This window comes from Acomys minous (assembly GCF_964271855.1).
Source record: "Acomys minous genome assembly, chromosome: 11".
In the NCBI taxonomy this organism is placed as follows: Eukaryota; Metazoa; Chordata; class Mammalia; order Rodentia; family Muridae; genus Acomys; species Acomys minous.
In genome coordinates this window covers 10,942,279-10,965,547 of record NC_140492.1, presented here as the reverse complement: position 1 = coordinate 10,965,547, position 23,269 = coordinate 10,942,279, and the positions used below count along the sequence as shown (strand labels likewise).

Below are 23,269 nucleotides of genomic sequence, written 5' to 3'. Positions count from 1 at the left end.
ATTTGTATTTCTAGAAAAAGTCAAGACAATAATACTAACCGTCATGCCATTGAATAGCTGTGTACTTGTTTGTACAGAAGATATTTCTTGAAAAGAAAGAACATTGCTGACATACTTGCTTGTAAATCTATCTACAATATTGAAAACACGCTTCTCACTGCTATTCCACCACAGCCTAACCATGGCAGGCAAGTCTTTTAAAGTCATATGATAGACTGAACATGCCAAGTGTGGAATATGGTACGGAAGAGTTGCTGTTTCTGAGGAAAAAACAAATTCCAAGTTAGTGATGTGTACTTCGCACCTGGAATAGCAGATTAACAGTATATTCTTTAGAAAGTATATTCCACCATCATTACTCAGCAATAGTGTGGTAGCTCAGAAAGCAAAGAAAGACACCAACTCAAAAAGTGTTAGCATTCTCCCACACACTCAATCTGAACCACAGCAATGACAAGACGTAGCAGGAAAAATCCCACTAAGGCAGCCTAGAAATAATATCCTACATTTCATACAAAAGATCACAAATGAAATGGGACAAGTATTTTTTAAAAGAGAAACATGTCCTTTTTATTTTTTTTAATTATAAAAGTGAGTTGTCTCCTTTACTGTCCCCAAAGCTCACTGAGTTGCTGTATCGAAGTCCTGGAAGTCCTGGCTGACCGGTTAACATCACTTACTGCTCCTGCAAAGGAACCAGATTCCCAGCCCACACAGCGGCCCACAACTTTTGCAAGTCTAGCTCTAGGGAGCACACACCCTCTTCTGTGCCCTCTGGGCAGGAGCAGGGTGTAGACACATGCATGCAAAACACCCTTACACACGAAAGAAAATAAACCTTAAAAAGCCAAAAAACAAAACAACACATCCCAGTCTTCACACCATGCACAGCATCCTTGGGTCACGGATTTTTAGCAGCTCTTCTTCCTCCTTATATTACAACAGAGCCTGGTGTTCTGCATTTCTATCTCCTAAAGTGTGAGTTTTCAATGAAGAACTTATTATTTTTGTTTCATCAACTAAATACAGATAGTTGGGTGTGGTGGGACATGCCTTTAATCCCTAAAGAGGCAGACAGATCTTTTATGAGCTTGAGGCCATATTGGACATAGAGTTCCAGGCCACCAAGGGCCAGAAAGTGACATACTGTCTCTAAAATAAAATAAATATGGAATACAAAGCTTCAAAAACTAATGAAATTTTCATCCCTGAGATCCAGCATTTGTCCTATTAGATAAATTTGGAAACTCTTGCGTGTTGGCACTCTCTTAGCTGAGACTTCCATGTGGGCTTGCCCTCCGTGCCCCTAGGCTATTTAGTACAACTTGGTCTGAGCAGTCTCTAAAGAAGGATGTGCAAGTATAACCACTGACCTCTAATACTCAGCTGAAGCTCCTCAGTGAAGAATGTTTTAGGGTCCTTATTTGACACCTCAACAGGTGTCTCTCCATAAGTAGGGTTTTCTGGCATAAGTCTAAACAGATGATAGAGTAATTTATTCAGGCTCTTTGTTTTCCGAAGGTACATTGAATACAGAGCACGAAGCTGGTAGAAAGCAAAGAATATACTATTAGTCAACTCAACTAAACCAAGGCAAAAGAGCAAATCAAACTATAACAGATTATATACAATGATACAAAAAGATGTATTTCAACACTTGGAATTATACAGAAGAGGCTAGGATGTAGTTCAGTGGCAGAGCATTAACAAGCACTGAGATAGTAGGCTCATCTCCGACACTGACAAAGAGACAGAAAGAGTCACAGCTTCGTTACAGGACACTCCTATCAATGATATGTACATCTTTACTTTCCAAATGCGCTACATGACATGGCACTGCACCCTTCCTCATAAACTAGTAGTGTCCCTCCTCATTATTAGATATATACTTCTACTATTTTTCTCAAATCAACTCCCCATCAACACAGCCACATTGGTTTGCAGGATCTATTTGAACCAAGAACCTAGTTGCCATTCCCCACAAGTGACTCACTCCCACACTGCCACACATTCCTTCCACACCACAGTCTTAATCTTGCAAATTCCTGAGTAAAACTAAATTCATGTTCAAGTGTAACTTCATTCTATATCAAGTATTACCACATTCTTCTAGAACAGAACAAATGAGTGGCACAGAATGTTTTTACAATTGTTTCACCACCAATCAGGAAATCCTATATAAAATTATAGATTCCAGTCCCTCTTAGACTTAAGTCCGTCCGGCAGCCTAGGAGCACCTGAGCTCTGTGAGCTACTCATGCTTCATAACTACTTGTTTCTCGGAACTAAGCTGCGTCTTCACATCTTGACTGCTTTACTGCTTTGGTCTCTGAATCCTTTCTTTGTACCACACACCTCACAGCACAAGCTGTAAGATCTGGAGCGGATAAAACATCTTTGCAATGGAGAAATCTAGAGACAGAATCTTTATGAAGTAGCCAAGCTTTATACCACCACCACACCAGTGCAGGCCTCCTAAGAAAGCAAGCCACGTGACCTGTGGCAAGTACCTCTGCTGAAAACTAATCAGGAGAAAGCAATCAGAGAAACCCAAATTGCAAAACACACTACAAATACAGATGGTTAACTGCTTTTGTAAAGCACCCTGATATCTACAACATATTTTCAAATAGTAAATAAATACAAGTAAATGTAGAGGTCAGCAAGATGGCTCACTGAATAAGGGTGCCTGTCACACGCACCCACCACCTAACTAAGCTCATTCTCTTCATGTGGGCTCCACGGTTCAATCCAGCACTGCATAACACCAGTGTGCTGGCATGTACCTATAATCCCAGCCCTTGAGAGCTAGAGACACATGATCAGAATTTCAAGGACATCTCAGGCTACCCAGAGAATCTGAGGCCAGCCTTGGCTACACGAAACTGTCTCAAAACATAAATAGAGCTAGAGAAATGGCTCAGTGGTTAAGACTATGTACTGCTCCTTCAAAGGACCTCAGCTCAGTTCCCAGCACCCATGTCAGGCAGTTCAGGCTCTGACTTCATGGGCACCCACCACTACCACCACATATATGCATAATTAAAATTAAGTAAATCCTTTAAAAATTAAATGATAGTAACCACATCTCTGTGGGTATGATTTTGTGTTTCTTACTGTATACAGCATGCCCATGTCTGTAACCCCAGCATTTGAAGAGGGAAGGCAGAAATACTGCCACAAGCTAAAGACCAGCCTGAAGCTAGATGGAAGTTCCAAGTCAGTCTGGTCTGCACAGTGAGATATATTTTTAAAAAGTTGGAGGGAGGCCTGGAAAGATGGCTTATCAGGTAGGACCACTTGCTGCTCTTGCAGATGACTAGATTTGATTCCTAGGAGCTCTACTGAGCAGCTCACAACCACCTGTAACTCCGGTTACAAAGGATCTGACATCATATATCCTCTTCTAGCTCACGCCCAGACACAAACATACAGACACATACATACTTAAAAATGAAATAAGCATCCTTAAAACATTATATAGAAGCTTGTGTATCAGGAGGATTAATACTGTGAAAATAGTCATCCTACCTAAAGCAATCTACAGATTCAACATAATCCCCATCAAAATCCCAACACAATTCACAAAAATTGAAAAAAATTATCAACTTCATATACAAAAACAAACAAACAAAAAACTTAGGATAGCTGACGCCATCCTGAGTAATAAAGGGAGTGTTAGAAGTACCACCATCCCAGATTTCATGTTGCACTGCAGAGCTATAGTAATAAAAACAGCATGGTGCTGGCCTAAAAATAGGTATGTCTACCAATTGAATGGAACTGAAGATCCAGAAATAACTCCACATTCCTATAAACACCTGAGTTTTAACAAAGCAGCCAAAAGTATATACTGGAAAAAAGACAGCATTTTCAACTAATAGTCTTGGTCAGACCTGATATTTACTTGTAGAATGACAACTGATCTATATCTATTACGCTGCAAAAAAACCTCAACTCCAAGTGGATCAAGGACCTCAACAGAAGACCAGATACACCTAATTTGATAAAAGAGAAAGTAGGAAGCGGCCTGGAACTCATCGGCACAGGAAAAGATGTTCTGAGCAGCACACTAATAAATAGCACAGGCACTAAGATCAACAACTCATAAGTGGGACCTCATGAGGCTAAAAGGCTTCTGTACGGCAAATGTCACCATCAGTCAAACAAAGTGGCAGCCCACAGAATGGGGAAAAAAAACCTTACCAATTACCATCTGATAGGTTAGCATCTAGAATATATAAACAACTTAAACAAACTGGACATCAAGAAACAATAACCCAAATGAAAAATGGGATATGGAACTAAACAGGGATTTCTCAAAAAATGAAACACAAATGACTAAGAAGCACTTAAATGTTCAACATCCTCAGCCATCAGGGAAACGCAAATTAAAACTACTTTAAGATTTCCTCTTACCCACAGTTATAATGGCTAAGATCAATAAAACACATGGCAACAGATTCTGATAAGGATGCAGGGAAAGGGGAACACTTAATCCACTGCTGGTGGGAGTGCAAACTTATAAAGCCACTACAAAAGAAAATCAGTAAGAAGGTTTCTCAAGAAGCTGAAAACTGATCTACCACAGTATACAGCTACCCCACGTTTGGCATATACTCATATCTTACTACAGAAATACTTGCTCATCCATGTTCATTCCTGCTCTATTCATAATTACCAGAAATTAGAAATAGCCTAGATGTCTATCAACTGATAAGTGCACAAAGAAAATGTGGGTACATTTATACAATGGAATAGTTTTGCTGTTAAGAAAAGTAAAATTCTGAAGTTTACAGGTAAACGGATGGAGCTAGAAAAATCCTGAGTGAGGTAACCCCGACCCAAGAAAGACAAACACTGCATGTGTGGATTTATTTTTCTTTCAATACAAGTAACCACAGAAGTTGGGTAGCTAATAAGGGACCAGGATGGAGGAGAGGGCCTCCTAAGGTAGGGAGAATAGAAAATAGTGCTATGGGAGAGATAAAGGCAAGACCAGAATATGAGGGTTAAATAGGGAGAAGATGGGAAAAAAAATGTAAAGGAATAAATATGGAGAGAGAAAAACTAACACTAAAGGAGAGGCCTGTGGAAGAGCCATATGGAAACCTGCTACTGCAAGATTCCTAAGACATGTGCATGTACGGTAGGGATTTAAATGGAGTGGGCACCATATAAAAAGACAATGGCCCAACTAGGCACTGTATGCCCCCAAGTTAAGCTCCAGTGCCAGGAACGGGTTACATTTTCTTGAGTTATTGGCTAAAGGGGTCCCATAGACCTTCCCCCAAACACTGCAACCTGAGGATAAGGCTCTATTGTTGAAGATATAACTTATGTCATCAAGCATGGAGAGACAGTGCTATTGGCCAACCAAACACTTCACTCCTACTGAGTAGTGTTCATGGTACTGGAAAGTGACTTTGTCTATAACTAACACTGCCAAAGCGACCAAGAACCCGAAACTAGATAGGTCATGGGCAGCCACAGGGGGAAAGCCCACTTTTATTCTACTAAAGGAACACAGCAATAAAAAGACTCCTAATGACATCATGCTATACCAATAGATTAGTGTACCACTTAGCTCCCATCAGAAACACTTCTCCCTCATAGTAGATGGTAATTAACACAGAGATCTAAAACTGGACAAGATGCAGAGAGTGAGAGACTTTGATATACTCAGCTTTATCAAACACCTTCACTCAAGTCTCTGGCATGTTATGTGCAAGAGGTAGCAGAAAGATTTTAACAGCCAAAGGTGATGGATGACTCAAAGGAAGCAGTGTCACCCAGACACACACAGGACTGATGCACATATGAACTTATAGACACTATGACAGCACATACACGACCTGCACAGTTCAAACCAGACAAAATCCCAGCTCAAAGAAAGGGAGTGGACACACAAAGCTACTTATGATTGATACCCCCTGGGAAAGTGAAAATCAGTTTTCTGCAGTGGAGAGTCAGTGTGTGTATCCTCTACACTCCAAGGTAGGCCACATGCCCAGGAATAGTTGGCCATCCAAAGCAGACTGGGTGGGGGAGACTGAGCACTTTCTTCTGAAATGTGAAATAACAGAGACATCTAGTGGCCACTGTGGTAACTGGATGTTATTAAGCTATTTTCACAGAATCAAAGTTTTGATGAGGAGGAAATATAGTCATGACAGTGGGTAGTCTTTCAAAGACCATCCTCAGAACACTGGTTTTCAGTGGCACAGCAACTGAATCTTTGTAGCAAGATGGCGACTTCCAAAAGAGCAACCCCTGATTTCAACTCTCTAAAATCACTGCTAGAGCCAAAGTCAAATCATAACATCTTTCCCTAAAATACAAAATTAGTTGATTACATTCTGTAAGGGAGAAAAATATCTCAGACCCATTTCCAAGATTCATCCTGAGGGAAAGAAGCGTGCATTCAGAAGAGTAAGTGACCTCGGCATCAGGTATATGACCCTGCTGGACAAGTTTAGACCAAAATGTAGGGCATCCCCATTCGGAGTCAAAAGATAGGAATGAAGGAGCTTGGAGAACACATGTGACAGAACAGTCCAAAGTTGTCACACACAGCACCCTCAACACCATCCCAGAAAAGCCCTTCAACTTATTTACCTGAGATGAAGCAGCTTTGAAAAAAGTAAGTATTAACTTCCAAGTAAGGAGGTATCCCAGAACACAGCAGAAATCCTCACTCAGGGGCTTAACGGTAACTATCTGCCCCACAGGAACACAGCCCAAGACATTCTCCAGCAGGTCTTCCTGAGTGCTGAGGAGAGACATCAGTGCTGCTGGTGGGGACCTGAGGAACAACACAGGACCATTCACTTGTCTCTCAACAAATTCAAGGTATTTACAAAGTTCAAGCAGTAAAACAAGAACGTCTTCCCAAAAAAGAAAGTCTTCCCATTTAAAAAAAAAAAATGTTCCCATGCTATAAAAATAGACACAAATGTCAACACCCAAACACAGTCTTAGAAAATACCTATCCCAACTTTCTGTTTTATAATTAAGAAAACAAGTCCCACAGCCAGAGAACACATGACTTATGTAAAAGCAGGTCAGGTAAGTGTAAGGCTTCCATGTCTTACTGAGCCCTTTATAACTCTGTACCAAGAAAGGGGAGAAGACACAGAGCCTTGCCTTACTTTCCACTTCCAGTTCCTACTGTCCACTTCCTTTGCAGTTAAAACACGTCAAAAAGATGATCACAATTTATCCAAAGGATAAAGTTTAATCAGAGTATCTCTGCTGAGAAGCTTGATGCTCCAGTGACTCACAGTGGATCATTTCCCTGAGGACCATTTGCATGTGAACTTAAGAGTCTTAAAAGTGAGATCCTTGCTGGCCTTTCAAGCTCTTCTCATCACTCTACCCTGGTTCTTTCCTTCATGTTCGGTGCTATTTTCCCCTGCTGGCTTCCTGCTGCTAGCTTATAAGGCTTTCTCCAAGCTTCCACCATCTCATGGACCAAGCCTTCCTGGCCTTTAACAACTATGACTACTATCTTACAAACATCATTTGAAATTGCTTTCCATACTGCCATTCAATACTGTCATGCAACTTCTGGAATGGTTCCGCCTCAGCTTGTTTCTTTCTGAATTTATGCTTTACTTCATGTCACAATCAGCTGGTGGCATACTACGCCCTAGCACATAATGTCCTACATCCTTAATGATTCCATCTTCACAGGCTATATGTGGTATGTGCATGTATGTGTTTGCCCAGATGCACATGCACAGGCCAGAAGAGGACACTGGGTTTCTTCCTTTACCACTCTCCAATGTATTCCCTTCAGACCAGGTCTTCTCACTGAGCCCAACACTCATTCACTAAACTCATTCGCTGTTTAGTTACTCTGGGGACTTGCCAGACTCTAACTGTCCTGCTCCAAACCTGGATACCGGGCACATGCAGTCACGCCCAGTTCGTATGTAGGTACTGAGGGTTCCTAGCCCAACACCATGTTTAAAGCCATCTCTTATCCTGCCCCTTAACTACTGTTCTAGCTTCACCTTCCACTATGCTTCCCCTGATTTGTACACAATAATTCATTCTGACTTTCACTGAACAAATAGAGTTACTTGTGGGTTTGCTACGACCTCAAGCACTCTGCATGATATGGCAAGGTTAGGTGACAGAAATTCTTCCTCTCATAGTTTGCTGAATAACTGGATAAAATACTCAGTGACAAACATTCGACATTTCCCATGTATGTCTTCAACAGTCACGGCTCCGTGTCTTTGCCCAGTGTTTTTCTGTGTCCTACTGCAATGTTAATATGCGATCCTTTCTCTTAGCAGCTGTCACACGCACATTCTACTACAAAGCAGCCATGCCCATTACATTATGAGCGCCTTAACAAAAACCATGTGCTTACTATACACTGTACTTGCCCTCCACACCTGTACTGTGTACAAAATGGGGCTCTATAGAGACCTGAAGTGCTTCTCTATCTATACAGCTGCCACATGGCCAAAGAGAGTTTGGATGAACAGCAAGCAGCACGCTGAACTATGATTCAAAAGTAATGAAGAAAGAAAATACAGGGGTAGGGGACATGGCTCAGCAGTTACGAGAACTGAGGTTTGATACCCAGCACCCACATGGCACCTCACAATCATCTCTAACTCCATGCTAAGGGCTGTGAGGCACTCTTCTGACCTCCATGGACACCAGGCACACATGTGGTGCACTGACATACATACAGACAAAACACCCATACACAGGGCTGGAAAGACGGCTCAGCGGTTAAGAGCACTGTCTGTTCTTCCAAAGGTCCTGAGTTCAATTCCTGGCAACCACATGGTATCTCACAACCATCTGTAATGAGAGCTGGCACCTTCTGGCGTGCAGGCACACATGGGGGCAGAATATTGTATAAATAATAAATAAATCTTTCAAAAAACACTCATACACATAAAGTAATTTTTTAAATAAGAAGAAAACTTTTAACATGAACTCTGGATTTCATTTGCCCTATGGAAATTCCAAAGGGTATAAATGCAGAATTGGTGCAAATTCTGGAGTCAGAGTCTGCATTTCAGCTTCCTAAAGTCAGGATGCAAATGCTAAGAATCTGGGAAACGGAATTATAAAGGAGACAGGACTGAGGTACCTTAGTGTGTGACACACTTACTGCACAAGTTTAAGGACCTGACTTTGGATCCTCAGAGCTCACGTAAAGCTGAATCTATTAGTATGTCTCTTTAATCCCAGCCCTCACAGAGAAAGATGGCAGGTAGAGGGGCAGGGCAAATTGCAGCAGCAAACAAGAGACTACCACAGACAAGATGGAAAGCATTCACATACACACACACACACACACACACACACCATGGCACACACCTTCACTCACACAAGAAAACACACTCAACCTTACAAGGCTGGTTCTTCCTCTTCATCTCCATATGACTTCAGATTGTCCTGATCATACTGTGGTAACTCAGGCATCAGTCTGAAAAACAGAACATTACTTTTAAATACCTAAATTGTCTATTATTAACTTGTACTTATGGCCAACAGGACACACTTTGTGGTGAGGCTATCTTTTAATAATTCTCTTCCAAAATAACTACATATGGCCAAGATTAATTAAATATGAATTACATTGGGACAAAAACGACAAGGTCAAAACCTTGTCCTCCTCATAACTGGGATATATAATCCAGTCCTCCTTTCATTTCTCATTTAATTTTTTTAAAGATTAAAAATACAAACTAAAGGCTGAAAAGGTGGCTCAATGGGTTAAAACAAAACTAAACTAAACTAAAGTAACCTAAAATCACACCATGTCTGAGACACTAAAGTACTCATCCAGTTGAAAACGTCTTACTTGTAGAGCATGTGATAAGCGGCAATTTGCACAGGTCTGGCTTTGAAGAGAAGCAATGGGATCAGAGTGTTTAGTAAAGTCTGGAGGTGCTCTGGCAAGTTTGTTTTCTGGCTGACAACCAATCTTGCAGGGAGCTTGTGACTCAGCAGCTGGTCCTTCGAGATGTATGTCAGCGTTTCACACATGGGCTTCAGCATTGCATTCTGAAAGGATGTTTCAGACAGGTCTTTGTTTTCTCCTGATATAAAGTGAAGAAACACACACAACTCATAAAAAAGAAGCATAAGTGGGCTGATCAAATCAAAAGTCACTTATGAAAAGTAGATACAACCACTACAAAATGTGTTTCTGTTACCCTCAACTGCTGTAATGGGCTCTACCACACACTTTTTAAAAAGTCATGTACTCTGCTGAATTGCTGTATCATAACTTGCAATGGTCTCTGACATCAAGCCATCTTTCACTCCGTCTGTACCATGAAGCAGCAGTATAATGACTGCCTCTAAGAAACGAGCTTATTTGAAAATTTTTCAACAGTTGTTTTCAATAATGATTATTATGCCCCTTTGTACTTACCTATAGCAGTTACCAAAAGAGGTAATAGCAAACTGTGGATGCCTTTAGAAAAAAATTCTTTCCACTCACTGACTAGATTTACAGGAAGATTGCCAATGGTATCTGGAGTCACTGAATCAAAAAAGGCACTGAGGTCACAGGCCAGGTCAAAGCTGACACAGGCAAACAGCTGCACAAGCGGAACAGAATACAACGCCTGGTTCTCACTGGCTGTCTAAGGAAACAATAGAAATAAAAGAGGTAAGCAGGCTGCTACCAGAATACCACAAAGAATACAGGATGGAGAAGATCTTCATCATTCTGAATCAAAGAAACAGGAAGAAAAGAAAGAGGAGGAGGAGAAAGAGGAAGAGGAGGAAAAGAAGAAGGTAGTTGCCAAATACATAGTTCAGGAGAAATTCATGTATGTTTACATCAAACAGCTTTTAAAATTAAAGATCGAAATTAACAATTATCAATGAAAAATTTATTCTGAAATGAACTTTTTAAATTCATAAAGTGTGGAACAAAATGTTTGCATTTTCCAAGTGCAATACATTAAATACACATGCTTTGGACTTTACAAGTTGAGCATTAAGTTATCTCAAAGAATGTTAGGATGAGATGGGAGCTAAAATCCTAACTCACAGCTGGTTAACAGGCAAATCAGACTCATACCACATCTGCCCTGACTGACCTGCTGTCACAAACTATATGAGTTACTATTTCTCTAGTTGCTTTGGTTCATGAAAAGAACACTAATTCCTCCTCAATGTGTTTGCCTTCCATAAATTATTTTAGTCATATGCATAACATGCTTTAGAGATAATTATACCCCAGCAGACAAAAAAACAAAGCAAAACAACCCCAAACCTTGCCATGATGAAACGTAACCTGAGAAGGCTGTGTTGTAAATACTAAATAAATCAAAACACGTTAATGGAAGATTTTAAATGCAATTTGGAGACATGCCAGCCAGACTCATGAAATCACTATCTTTTTTCTGGCCTATCCAGCAATAGCTAGTTCAGGAAAAACTACAAAGCATTTTAAATGCTTTCCTCACAAAAGAACTGATCAAAATTATGATTTAAAGCAGGGTAAAGAGTTAAGATATACAGGAGTGTGCAAAGACCCAACGAAGGCAATGATGATCAGGCTAATTTACCTCCAACCAAGCCAACATGGAGCACATGATGAAGTCCCACTCACTCTCTGCTAGAGGGTACGAGCAGTACTTCAAAAACAAGGAGAGGAATCGCATGATTTCTATGTTCACACCAAGCACCTCTGGACTCGCTTCTGATAGATTACTGTGATAAAGACAAAGGTAGTCAATTAAAGAATATTCCATTTTAAAATAGGTATGCATATATGATGCCTTAAATATCTACAAAAACTTTAACTCAAAAATTTTAAGTATACAATACAGACTCTGGGTTCACATTTTACATGGGGGGAAATAAAGTATTACCTACCAACTAAAAAGAAAAATATCTTCATGCTGTTTCTTCCAGCTTATTATAATTTTTAATATGCCATACAATAGCTGTTTGTCATCTACACTTCTTGTTTGCAGGCAAGAATTGAAAATGGCAAGATGTCCAAAAGCTCCTAAAGTAAAAATCAGAGTGAAAAGAAAATATATTTTAAACAGCTTCTATAAAACAAAAGTTACCTTTGAAAAACTAAAAACGTAATGCACAAGCTGCTAACTCTTCTCGCACTCCTGCACCCAGCACTTCAGAGGCGGAGACAGGAGGATGCTGCCACCCAGACAAGCCTGGCTGCACACAGACTTTCTCTATGAGTAAGTTAACAGAAATAAGCAAATCTATCTGAAAGGTATTATACTAAAGAGACAACAAAAGAGCTACTCAGTCTATGGGCCCCTGTCCCAGCATAGAATCCAGAACAGAGAATTAGAAGGGAGAGGGACAGGAAATGCATGGCACTGGGCTTTACACTAGCCTGCTCTATCTGTATGCAGGAAGGAGCCTTTTGTACTTACCTTTCAAAAGCAAAACAAGCAAGCAAGCAAAAAGGCAGAGCTATGAAGTGAGAAGTTAAATAAGGCAGAAAATAGGATATATAGAATGTAAAATTATATAAGCACATATGCTTTCTGGTAAGCTTTTATAAGATGTTTAAACCTTGTAAAGTAAAACACAAAAGCATTTTAAACTCTACTACCATAAGACACAAAGTCTACTTTAAAAGCCATCTCTCTTGAGCAGAGTCCAAATCAATACCTTTAAAAATTGGTGCAGTTACACCAATCAGCTCATAACGTCACTCCTACGGGACTCTACCACCAGCATCTGTAGTTAAATGTCAGGTAAACTGAACTATCTGCACTCACTCTGCATGCCAGGCATGCTCTTTCCAGCATGTATGCATGTTCAAACATGTACTTCAACACCTTATTTGAGGTATTTCTTCTTGTGAGGGAAGCAGTGGAAGCTCCCTCCTTCCTGCCGTTTCCGTAGCAGTATAGGCTCTCTGCTACAGTCAGTTACAACAGGATGGAACATGACTTCTGTCTGTCTTCTCCACCACAGGAACTGCATGGCATGCTTACTACAAGAACACACACAGTGCAGAGTTCAAAAGACTTCCAAATTCTACAAAAACTATTTTTTTTACCTTTAAATGTTCAGTTGTTGGTAACTAGGGAGAAATGAGACATAGCTTTAAGATCTATCCGGGTGAAGATAGAGGATATGGCTGCTCAGCGGGACAGTGCTTGTCTAGAGTGCAGAAGGCCCTAGATGCCTTCATGAAAACCGGCCACAGACGGAAAATAGACTACAGGGCACTGCTGGATGTAAGTTCTCTCTCAAGGCTCGAGCACTTCTGTTCAAAAGAGGTAACGGCCACCCACTTTAACAATTACCAACTTTACAAGTAACAAAACTACACAGTGGAAGCAAATGAACTCAAGTACACTGCCACTTGTACATTTGTTTTTACATATTAAAAAATCCTTTTTTAATCTTAAGAAATGATTAAAACATAGGATATTACCCAGCAACTAACCATTAATGCTGCAAAGGTCTTCTTTAGTCCAGCCCAAAAAAGCAGGTATACATTGAGCACTAAATTCTTTCTTTTCTTCTTTAGACAAAAACGGACAGAGACTTTGAATGGTATGCAAATTACCTTCTGTTAGAGGGAAGAAACTGTTTAGAGAGAAAATATGACTTATAGTTATTCTGTGTGTACAGCTCTTTTGCAAAATTCTGTCATTCAGACCACTTAGAAGGAAGTAAGTCTAATGTACAAATACTTGTACATGAAAAGAAGCCATGAGACTGACAATTGCTAATTCCAAATTTTTATTTTTTCTTTTGTTGCTTTTTATGTTTTCTGCTTCTCAGTTTTGAACTGAAGATTTATAACTTTTCTAGAGTCTGATGATTTTTTTTCTCTTACTCTTATACCAGTGGGCTGGACTGCATACAGCCTAGGAGTGGGGTGTGTTTGCACAGAATTCACAAAGTCCTGAAGTCCTGGAATCAATGTCTAAATCAAGAAAACTAAACAAATAAAAACCCAAAACTTTCTACACAGAATGGTACCAATGAGTAACAGAGGGCATACATATCATCAAGGTTTATTCCTTGTTATTTTTATTCTTTTCTTACTTCCTATAAATGAATCAAGTTACCTAAATAAAATGTCTTAATTTTTTATTTTGTTTTGTTTTGTTTTGTTCTGTTTTTTAGAGACAAGGTTTCTCCATGTAGCCTTGGCTATCCTGAACTCACTTTGTAAACCAGACTGGCCTTAAACTCAGAGATCCACCTGCCCCTGCCTCTGCCTCCCAAGTGCTGGGAGATTAAGGGTGTGCGCCACCATACCTGGCATCTTAATTTTTTATAAGATTTAAAAAACTGAAATTTAAGACGAGAACGGTGGCACACGCCTGTAATCCTAGCACTCGGGGAGGCAGAGGCAGGCACATGTCTGTGAGTTAGAGTGCAGTACAGCCAAGGCTGCACAGAGAAACCTTGTCTTGGAGGAAAAAAACAAACAAAAAACAAAATGTGTACTGGTGTTTTGCCCTAATGTCTGTGTACACCACTCTGATGCCTACCACCTTCAGAGACCAGAAGAGGGTGTCAGATCCTCTGGAACTGGGGTTACAGACAGTGCTGGCCACCATGTGGGTGCGAGGATGCTGGGAACTGAACCCAGGTTCTCGGCAGGAGCAACAAGTGCTCGTAAATACCGAGTCTTCTCTCTAGCTCCCGACCAGAGGATTCCTGAGGCAATTAGGGTTATAAAATGTTCTTTTTCTGATAAAGTCTAAAATTTCATGAAGCATCAAGTTAGAAAATGATTCATTTTTTTAAAAATCTGTTAATTCCAGCACTCAAGCAGCAGAGGCAGGTCAGCCTGGTCTACAACATGAGTTCTGAGTGAAGCAAGGCTGCAGAGTGAGACGCTGTCTCAAACAAAACAAAACAAACAAACAAACAAACAAACAAATATAACTCCAATCAAAACCAATTACGTCAGTCAGACTTTAGCTCTCCTTTCCTGTCATTCAATTCCCTCACTTCCCAAACCTTGTGGTCTTGACTCACTACACTGGTCACTAATCACAGAGAGCCAATGTAAGCGATTATAATAATAAATTGCAAAGTGGAAGCATATTAAAAATACCTTTCTTTTCTTTTATAATATGGTTTTACTTCATCAGATGAAATACTTCTTGAAAGGATCAACTTAGCAATAATAAGAGACCAAAGTGTGCCGTTTTTTCTAGATCTAAAAAGAGAGGCAAAACATGGATAATAAATACAGCTATGTAGATATAGGTATAATCAATCATTCTGAAAATTGTTAAGATTTAAAGCACTGATTAACAGGATTCCTTCTACATAATTAAATAAGTGTGGATTAAATAAGTACTCCAAAACTTTGAACCCAACTGCCACTAATTACCCAAAGGTAGTTCTTCACAGCTGGAACTGAGCTCTCACTCCCAGGCAAAAGTCAAAGCACCTCAAGATCCAATCAGAGGGGTGACCTTAAACATCTGACTTGAAGACCAGAGCCACAGCTGAGAAAGGGCTGTCTCCCAGAGAAGAAACACAAACAGAACCGAGAGGGAAGCTGTACTTGGAGTTGGCTTTTTTTCTTTTTTCTTTTCTTTTCGGAGATGAGGGTCTCACTATGTAGCCTTGGCTACCTAGATCTTGCCATGTACACCAGGCTGGCTCAAACTCACAGAAATCACCTGCCTCTATCTCCCATAGAGAGATATGGATGCTGGGATTAAAAGCCTGAGTCACCAGGTCCAGCAAGCTGTAAGTGTTGGTATAGACTGGTGATACAGAGGAAGTCTGGTACCCTCATACTATGATGCATTGTCAAAATACTGGTAAACTAAAACAAGAAGAATCTCATTCAAAAATTTAAACATCTAACTACTATAATGCTACAAGGACTAGTTTCATGATCCATTTTCTTCATCTTGGCAGAATGAATTCATGGCTACGACATTAAGAAACTTCTAAATTACAAGTACAGTTAAAGTGCAGGTTGAATTTAGAAGCAATAGGAAGATCAGTCCCATGTAACAAATTAAAACAATGTCTGCAGGCTTCTGTTTCTTTCATCTTCTGCCTCCTGAATGTATTTATGGATTAAATAAGAGGCAAAATCCAAATACCTCCTCTAGATTAAATCAAATATTTAAAATCTATAAGACGGTTTAGAGGTTAAGAGCACTGGCTGCTCTTCCAAAGATCCTGAGTTCAATTCCCAGCAACCACATGGTGGCTCACAACCATCTATAATGAGATCTGATGCCCTCTTCTGACATGCAGGTGAAACACTGTATACATAATAATAAGTAACTCTTTTTTAAAAATTTACAAAGTAAGTGTTTACTTTTTGTGTTAGTTTAAACAGAAATGGCCCCCACAGATCCAAGTGTTTGAATGCTTGGCCCACAGGAAGTGTAACTATTAGGAGGTGTGGTCTTGGTAGAGGAAGTGTGTCACCGTGAAGGTAGGCTGACATTCTCAGGCTCAAACTACACCCAGTGTGGCACAGTCTCCTTCTGCTGCCTTCGGATCAAGATGTAGAACTCTCAGCTCCAGCCCCATGTCTCCTGCACACTGCCATGCTTCCTGCCATGGTGACAATGGACTAAACCTCTGAAACTGTAAACCAGCCCCAGATAAATGTTTTCTCTTGGTCATGGTGTCTATTCACACCAATAAAACCCAAACTAAGACACTATTACAAGGGACTTAGATCAATGTTCTGATTAAAACAAAAGCACAATTGGGCTGACATCTTAAAGAGGGGAAAGCCATACACAAATAATTACTTTAAAAATAAACTGAAAGGAAGCCTTACTTGTCAAATAACAGCTGCAAAAGGCTAGAAGTATTACCAAGTACAGATAAGTTGCCATAAGTTATATTCAATTTTTGAAGCATTACACAAAATCCAGTTAGAAAAGATGGTGGATTGTCAAGTTCTTCACACCACTGCAGGGAGTACAGCAGCTCAGCAACTACAGGAACAGAGACAGCCAGTTACCAGAAGCACACGGAAGTGCCACACACTATCTGAGCCTGGGGGAAACCGAGTCTGCACTTCCCCCTGTCCTGGGGCAAGCTGGCGTCCTAGTTCTGTAACAGGGAGAAAATCTGTAAGCAGCTGAAGGCACTGAAAATATGGTGGTGAGATAGTAATCTGTTTCCACCAGGTAACTATCGTTTATCCCACAATCTAAGAACTGCCTGCAATGGGAAAAGGACACTAGCGGCTCCTCCATGGAGAGGACCCAGGAGATCCCCCACCTGGGTTTCTCCTTGAGTTGATGACTGATAGGTCACTTAAGTGCCTGCTTTGATGATGTTATTTGATGCTACTTATTCTTTTATATGCAAGCTTTACTGCAGGTGACACTGTTCTGACTAAGGCTCAATAGGAACTCCACTTATTTGCCTCAACTTGGTTTCCCCAGTTGATTTCTGCTGGGTATTTGTGAGCTTTACCTTTTGTTTACTCTCTCAATCAAGCATCTGTAGCCATCTGTGATGGACGCTGTGCTGCTTAATGGATGATGTTTTGCTAACTCCCTGATACTTCTTCTTTCATTTTTGCTTGCTATGCACTTACTATATTTGCTCACTCAAAATCTACAGCACAGCCATCACAGATTCCCTGGACATACGGAGTACACTGAGGCTGGCCCTTGAAACACTTTCACCCCTCTACCCATTTTCTAATAGCTGTCAGCTATTTAAAAACAGCTATCAGCTGGTTTTCAACGTGCTTTGACATTTGAAAGGATAATGAAATTAACAATAGCTGCCAGACATCAAACAGTACTTTTGTCGGGTGCAGTGGCATGTACCTATAGTCAGAGAAATCAGAGACCAGTATGATAACTTCGTGAGCCTCCATATCAAAGGAAATACCATTCCTCTTTCAAACACTGCCCTAATTTACTAGACATTGAAAAAAAAAATCCCGGCACTCAGGGAGGCAGATGCAGGCAGATCTCTGTGAGGTCCAGGCCAGCCTAGTGTACAAAGTGAGTCCAGGAGAGCCAAGGCTACAAAGAGAAATCCTGTCTTGATAAAGAAGAAGAAGTAGGAAAAAAAAAAACAGCAAATACTGTAGTGCAACTGGCAAACTATACTAAGATAAAAGAAATAGGGCTAAAAGTGGTGGTCGCACATGCCTTTAATCCCAGCACTCAGGAGGAAGAGGCAGGCAGACAGTGAGTTCAAGGTGAGCTTGGTCTATAAAAAAGGGAAGAGCTCAGCGGTCAAAAGCACTTGCCAAGTTTCATTTCCAACACCAATGCCAGGTAGCTCACAGCCATCTATAGCTCTAACTCCAAAGGATCCAACTCCTTTGGCCTGAGGGAACGTGCATTCACATGTACATACACACATACACATAATTAAAAATAAAAATAAACTTTAAAAAACAAAAACAACAGGGAAAAAACCTAAAAGGTTCCAAGACCTTAGACAAGAGCTTCAAGCCAATTAGGCAAAAATAGGATCCAATGTAAACCACAAAAGTAAACATGGGTGGATGTGGCAGCACATGCCTTTAATCTAAGCACTTAGGCAAACACAGGAAGATCTCTGTGAGGCCAGGCAGGGCTACATAGTAAGACCCTGTCTCAAAACAACAAACCAAAGAGCAACCATGTGTCTCAGTAACAACCTTCTCTGTGTTAAAGTCTCTTAGGGCTATTAGAATAAAAGGACCAAGAGTCTAGCACAAAAGTTCATAATCACAGGTTTTTATAAAGTCAGGTGTAGGTCATGAAGTCAGAGTCTTGAAACCTGGTTCTACTTTAACAAGTGCTCTTAAGTTAGCAAAAACAATTACTGTATTTAACTGAGAGCTGACAAGAAGACTAAATATCCATTATCTGGAAATAGTAGCTCAGTCCTGTAATCCCAGCAACTTGGAGACAGAGGCAAGTCCATCTTTCTGAGTTTGAGTTCCAGGTCAGCTACAGCTATACACTGAGACCCTATCTCAAAAAATATCAATCAATCGAGAAAGATTACAATGAATAAATATCTCCGTATGTGGTAGGCTCAAGCAGGCAGAGAGTTTGTCTCCCAAAAAAAGTGGGGGAAGGGGCTAGAGAGATGGCTCATTGGTTAAAAGCAGTTGCACTTCCAGAAGATTTGAGTTCAGTTCCCAGCAGCCATATCGACCCACTAAAACTGCCTGCACCACTAGCTTCTACGATGATTTGAGGTGGTCTTCCGGCTTCTAGTAATAACCACATGTACACAACCTTATATAAAATAATACAACAGCTTAAAACTGGTAAGCCAACAAGAACAAACCATCAACTTCTAGTCTTCTGTTTGAACAGAGTCTCTGAGCAATGGAAATTAAGTACAGCCCTCGATCACCAAATGAAGTCCCATCTTTCTTCCACAGAGCATGTATTCTCTCATGTACACAAATCTTCCACTTGAATACTACTGTGTACAGAACACACCTACAATAGTATGAATGGGGAAATTTGCTGAGGTTCTAAATCTTCTTGAGAGCCAACATTTGAGTCTCTACTCACCAGTAAAATAATCAGAGCCATGGTTGTAATGGTATTTATGTTCAAATCCCAAGAGAATCCCAAGAGAAGCACAGAACATCCCACCAACTCTCTTCAGGGCATGTGACACAGGACCTCCTTACTCTGATGTTATGCCAGATTGAACAAAATAATTGATTTGATACCAAATTATGCTGAACAAGTAACAATATTTAAAGCACATCTAAACTAAATGATAAATCCCATTTTTTTTTTATCTGAATCCTCATAGACTTACTTATTTTCTCAAGGACGTTGTTTTCCAGGACTATTTTCTTTTTCCGTGCAGTTAAGACCATGTTGCTCAATAATGATGAAGTACACAAATGGCTGGGTAGAGTCTTTATGTCTTGTTCCTTAAAATCAGTCTTGAAGCATTCATAATTTAAACTCAACCTTCCCTCTAACAGAGGTCTGTGTAACCACTATAAACAGAACACAGTAATGTTAGATGCAAATTCATTAGCTATTCTAAATTGCTTATTACTTATAGATTTCCATTTTTGTTCACCGTATTCACCCAGTTTCTTTGTTCAAAGAAAGCTATTGGGATATGTAGTTTATGTAAAAGCGCAGTAGCTTGGAAGCTTGGTTTGCATCAGAGCAGTCACCAGCATGCACATAAGATCCCGTAACACAGAGCCAAGCCTTATTTTTCTTTCCATGAGTCTCACACCAGTGCCAGGTGGTATTATTTGCATTCATAACAACTGTTATTAATGTTCAGAGACATAAGAGCAAAGCAAGAAACATTGTTATCTGTTTTTTCTACTCCAGGATAAAAAGACTAAGACAGAAGCAAACAGAGACTTCAGAATGAGACACGCACTCCAGGCTGACTCACCTGAGTAGGAAGAGACTGCCTCATCTTGTCCCACTCACTGTCGCTGGGCATTACACTCCCAATGTAACCTCCAACAAGAGAAGGGTCCTTGCTCTCTACAAGAGTGCCCAGCAAATCACCAGCAGCAGACAAGAGGACCTGAAGACTAAAAGGAGTGCAAAGAACAGCTGTACTTATGGTACAACCAGGTTCAACAATCTAGAACACATCCAATTAGAGAAATAGCATCCCTGAGCAAAGACAGAAAAAGAAAGTGATCTTTCCTACTCCTCACCACACCTAAGACACACAGACTCAAAACTAAGAGTTAATCTAACATTTGTAATGTGAAACTGAATGGTGCATCTACCTCGGGATGCAGCGGACAACCATTTTCAGGTGCAGAATGTTTGAAACACAAATACCTTATGGAATGGTAAGAGGAGGATTATTTAGACAAACCCCAAAGACACTGTATGCATTGTTTTCAAGCTCATCATATGAACAGCTATATAAAATTGTAATCTGGTATCTTAAAAATGAATTACCAAGGACAATTAGTACGTATGGTGGCCATTAAAGATCACAGTTAATGATCCAAAATCTTTTACACAGAATAATACCACAACCATGCTACTGACTACACATAGTTTAGCAGATAAATAACTGTTCAATTGACAATTTAAATGAATAATGTTACAACAAAATGTTTTTTGAAAAATCTGGGTGGTCTAGTTTCACAAAATTCTTAAACAGACTGCCAACATACTAATCATGAACTTCTTTTTCTTTTGAAGGCCGTCCTCACTATATAGTCCAGAACTGCCCAAGCTTGCAATCCTTCTGAGAGCCAGGACTACGGGCATGCACTGCCACAGCCAGAAGGAGATTGTATATAAGGACACTGCAAACGTACACAGAAAGGTTACCTTGCATTATCCAGAGCTGAAGACTGAACCTGGTCCCTCAGCCACTGAACGGACAAGCGCAGGAAGGAACTCTGCTCATATGTACTTGCAGTTTGATGGACCAATAAATTTACGCCAGAGAGCAAAGTATTTTTCAGTTTACAGATCAGAAAATCTAAAAATCAAGGTATTATCAATAATGTGTAATCTCACTGAACGAACTCTTATCAGTACAAAACATCTGAAACAAATTTGCTGAGATCTTTAAAATGTTAAATATAAAATAAAATACAAAATTAAACTCTCATTACCAAAAGAAAGTAGCTGTCATATTCACAAGAGAACACATGAGTGTAAATGACAGGGTAGCTGGCTTTCCCTCCCTGAGCTTCTTTACCAAAAGCCACCCTTTGAGGCGTAGAAGTTATCTTTCCAACAGAAAAGTAAGTGTTAAAGAAAGGACTAGGGGAAGAGAGCTATCCATCTAGAGAATTTTTACTTACTTAGTTTTTGCTCTTTTTTGAGACAAGATCCCCTTGAGGAGCCCTGGCTGGCCTGAAGCTCACTATGTGAACCAGGTTGGCCTCAAACTCAGAGATTCTCCTGTCTGAGCCTCCCTGGTGCTGGGATTAAAGACATGCATCACCATGCCCAGCCTCATCAATAATATTTTTTTATATCTCTTTCCTAGATAAACTTGAATACAGAAGGCAAGAGTTTAGTCCTTAAAAGGCAATCTCAACTTCATTTTTCATACATTAGGAATCAAAAAATTTCACTATAATAGAAAGACTTATTATCATCATCATCCCCTTATAAATAAGGGAATTAAGTCATCAAGGTACAGTACAAATGGACATACACACCTTTAATCCCAGCACCAGAGAGGCAGAGGCAAGTAGATCAGATCTCTATGAGTTCAAAGCCAGTCTGGTCTACATATTGAGTTCCACAACAGCCAGAGCTACACAGTGAGACTCCAACTCAAAAAAAAAAAAAAACACCTAAAACCAAAAAGGAGAAAGAGGTGGGGGAGGAAAGAAAAGGAAAGGAAAGGAAAGGAGAGGAAAGGAAAGGAAAGGAAAGGAAAGGAAAGGAAAGGAATGAGGTACCAGGTTGGTATTGTGTCTTTAGCAGACAAAGATGCTGGCCCTAACATCCATGTGGTAGGAGAGAACCAACTCCTACAAGTTGTCCCCTGACTTCACAGTCACAGTGGCACACACTCATGAACTACAAATGCCCACACACCTGTACACACCTGAACACAAGCACTAACTAAATGTTAACTGTACAAGAAAGGAAATACTCTACTAGTGCTGCTGAGTGAAGAGGTGAAGACCCCAAGTCATTTAGTACAGGCCCTTGCACTGTTCCCTCAGTAACAAGCGTGCACTTAGAAATACCAGGCATACATTCATTTTTAGCTTGGTTTTTACAACTAAAAACATGAAGGTGCTATTTTCTCAGGGTTCTTTAAATGAACAAACACGATTCAGTTAAGAACTTATACTCACTATGAAGGTCAGAGCCAGAGACTCCCAACAAAACATCTGAGCAGTAGGCTGTTACCTGGCAAGTGTGTTTGTTCTTTGCTCTGAGCGCATAACTGAAAGAGAGTTAACAGCAAGTCTTCAGCCGGTGGCATTAGCAAGCCTGCTCCTGCTGAGCTGAAGTAGCTATGGGCCACATCACAGACAAAAGACACTGAAGAGTCACTGTTCTCAGCTTCTGACAAGTCCTTTGTTTTAGATAACGTTTCATGAAGTTTAACAATAATTCTTCCAACGTACACTTCTCCAATCAAGTAATCTACAGGAAAAAAAATCCAAACAGACAAATGTAAAGAGTATTAACAATGTATTTTGAAATATCCTGCCCTGGACAAGCAAGCATGTAAATCTTTCTAATGTTTAGTATTTGTTTTTTTTAAAGCCACTTATATATATATGTATACTAAACAACAAAAGTTATTTAAAAAGTTAAACTTCCCTCTAACATGTAAAAGCCCTCAAGTTTTAGAAAGCAATTTTAAAAGC

At 40.1% G+C, this 23,269-nt stretch overlaps 1 protein-coding gene across 1 annotated transcript in view; it reads right to left on the bottom strand.

The window, feature by feature from the left end:
* LTN1 (listerin E3 ubiquitin protein ligase 1) overlaps window positions 1–23,269 on the bottom strand; it is a 48,179-nt gene that overhangs the window by 5,420 nt on the left and 19,490 nt on the right. The window contains exons 13-27 of the mRNA XM_084802340.1: window positions 22,803–23,042; window positions 21,252–21,405; window positions 20,344–20,488; window positions 19,738–19,924; window positions 16,772–16,931; window positions 15,065–15,169; window positions 13,433–13,575; window positions 11,872–12,007; window positions 11,562–11,706; window positions 10,415–10,628; window positions 9,839–10,076; window positions 9,386–9,460; window positions 6,619–6,805; window positions 1,374–1,545; window positions 40–260 (exon numbers count right to left, since the gene is read on the bottom strand). Coding sequence (XP_084658466.1) covers window positions 40–260; window positions 1,374–1,545; window positions 6,619–6,805; window positions 9,386–9,460; window positions 9,839–10,076; window positions 10,415–10,628; window positions 11,562–11,706; window positions 11,872–12,007; window positions 13,433–13,575; window positions 15,065–15,169; window positions 16,772–16,931; window positions 19,738–19,924; window positions 20,344–20,488; window positions 21,252–21,405; window positions 22,803–23,042 — 2,522 coding nt within the window. The remainder of the gene's footprint in view (window positions 1–39; window positions 261–1,373; window positions 1,546–6,618; window positions 6,806–9,385; window positions 9,461–9,838; window positions 10,077–10,414; window positions 10,629–11,561; window positions 11,707–11,871; window positions 12,008–13,432; window positions 13,576–15,064; window positions 15,170–16,771; window positions 16,932–19,737; window positions 19,925–20,343; window positions 20,489–21,251; window positions 21,406–22,802; window positions 23,043–23,269) is intronic.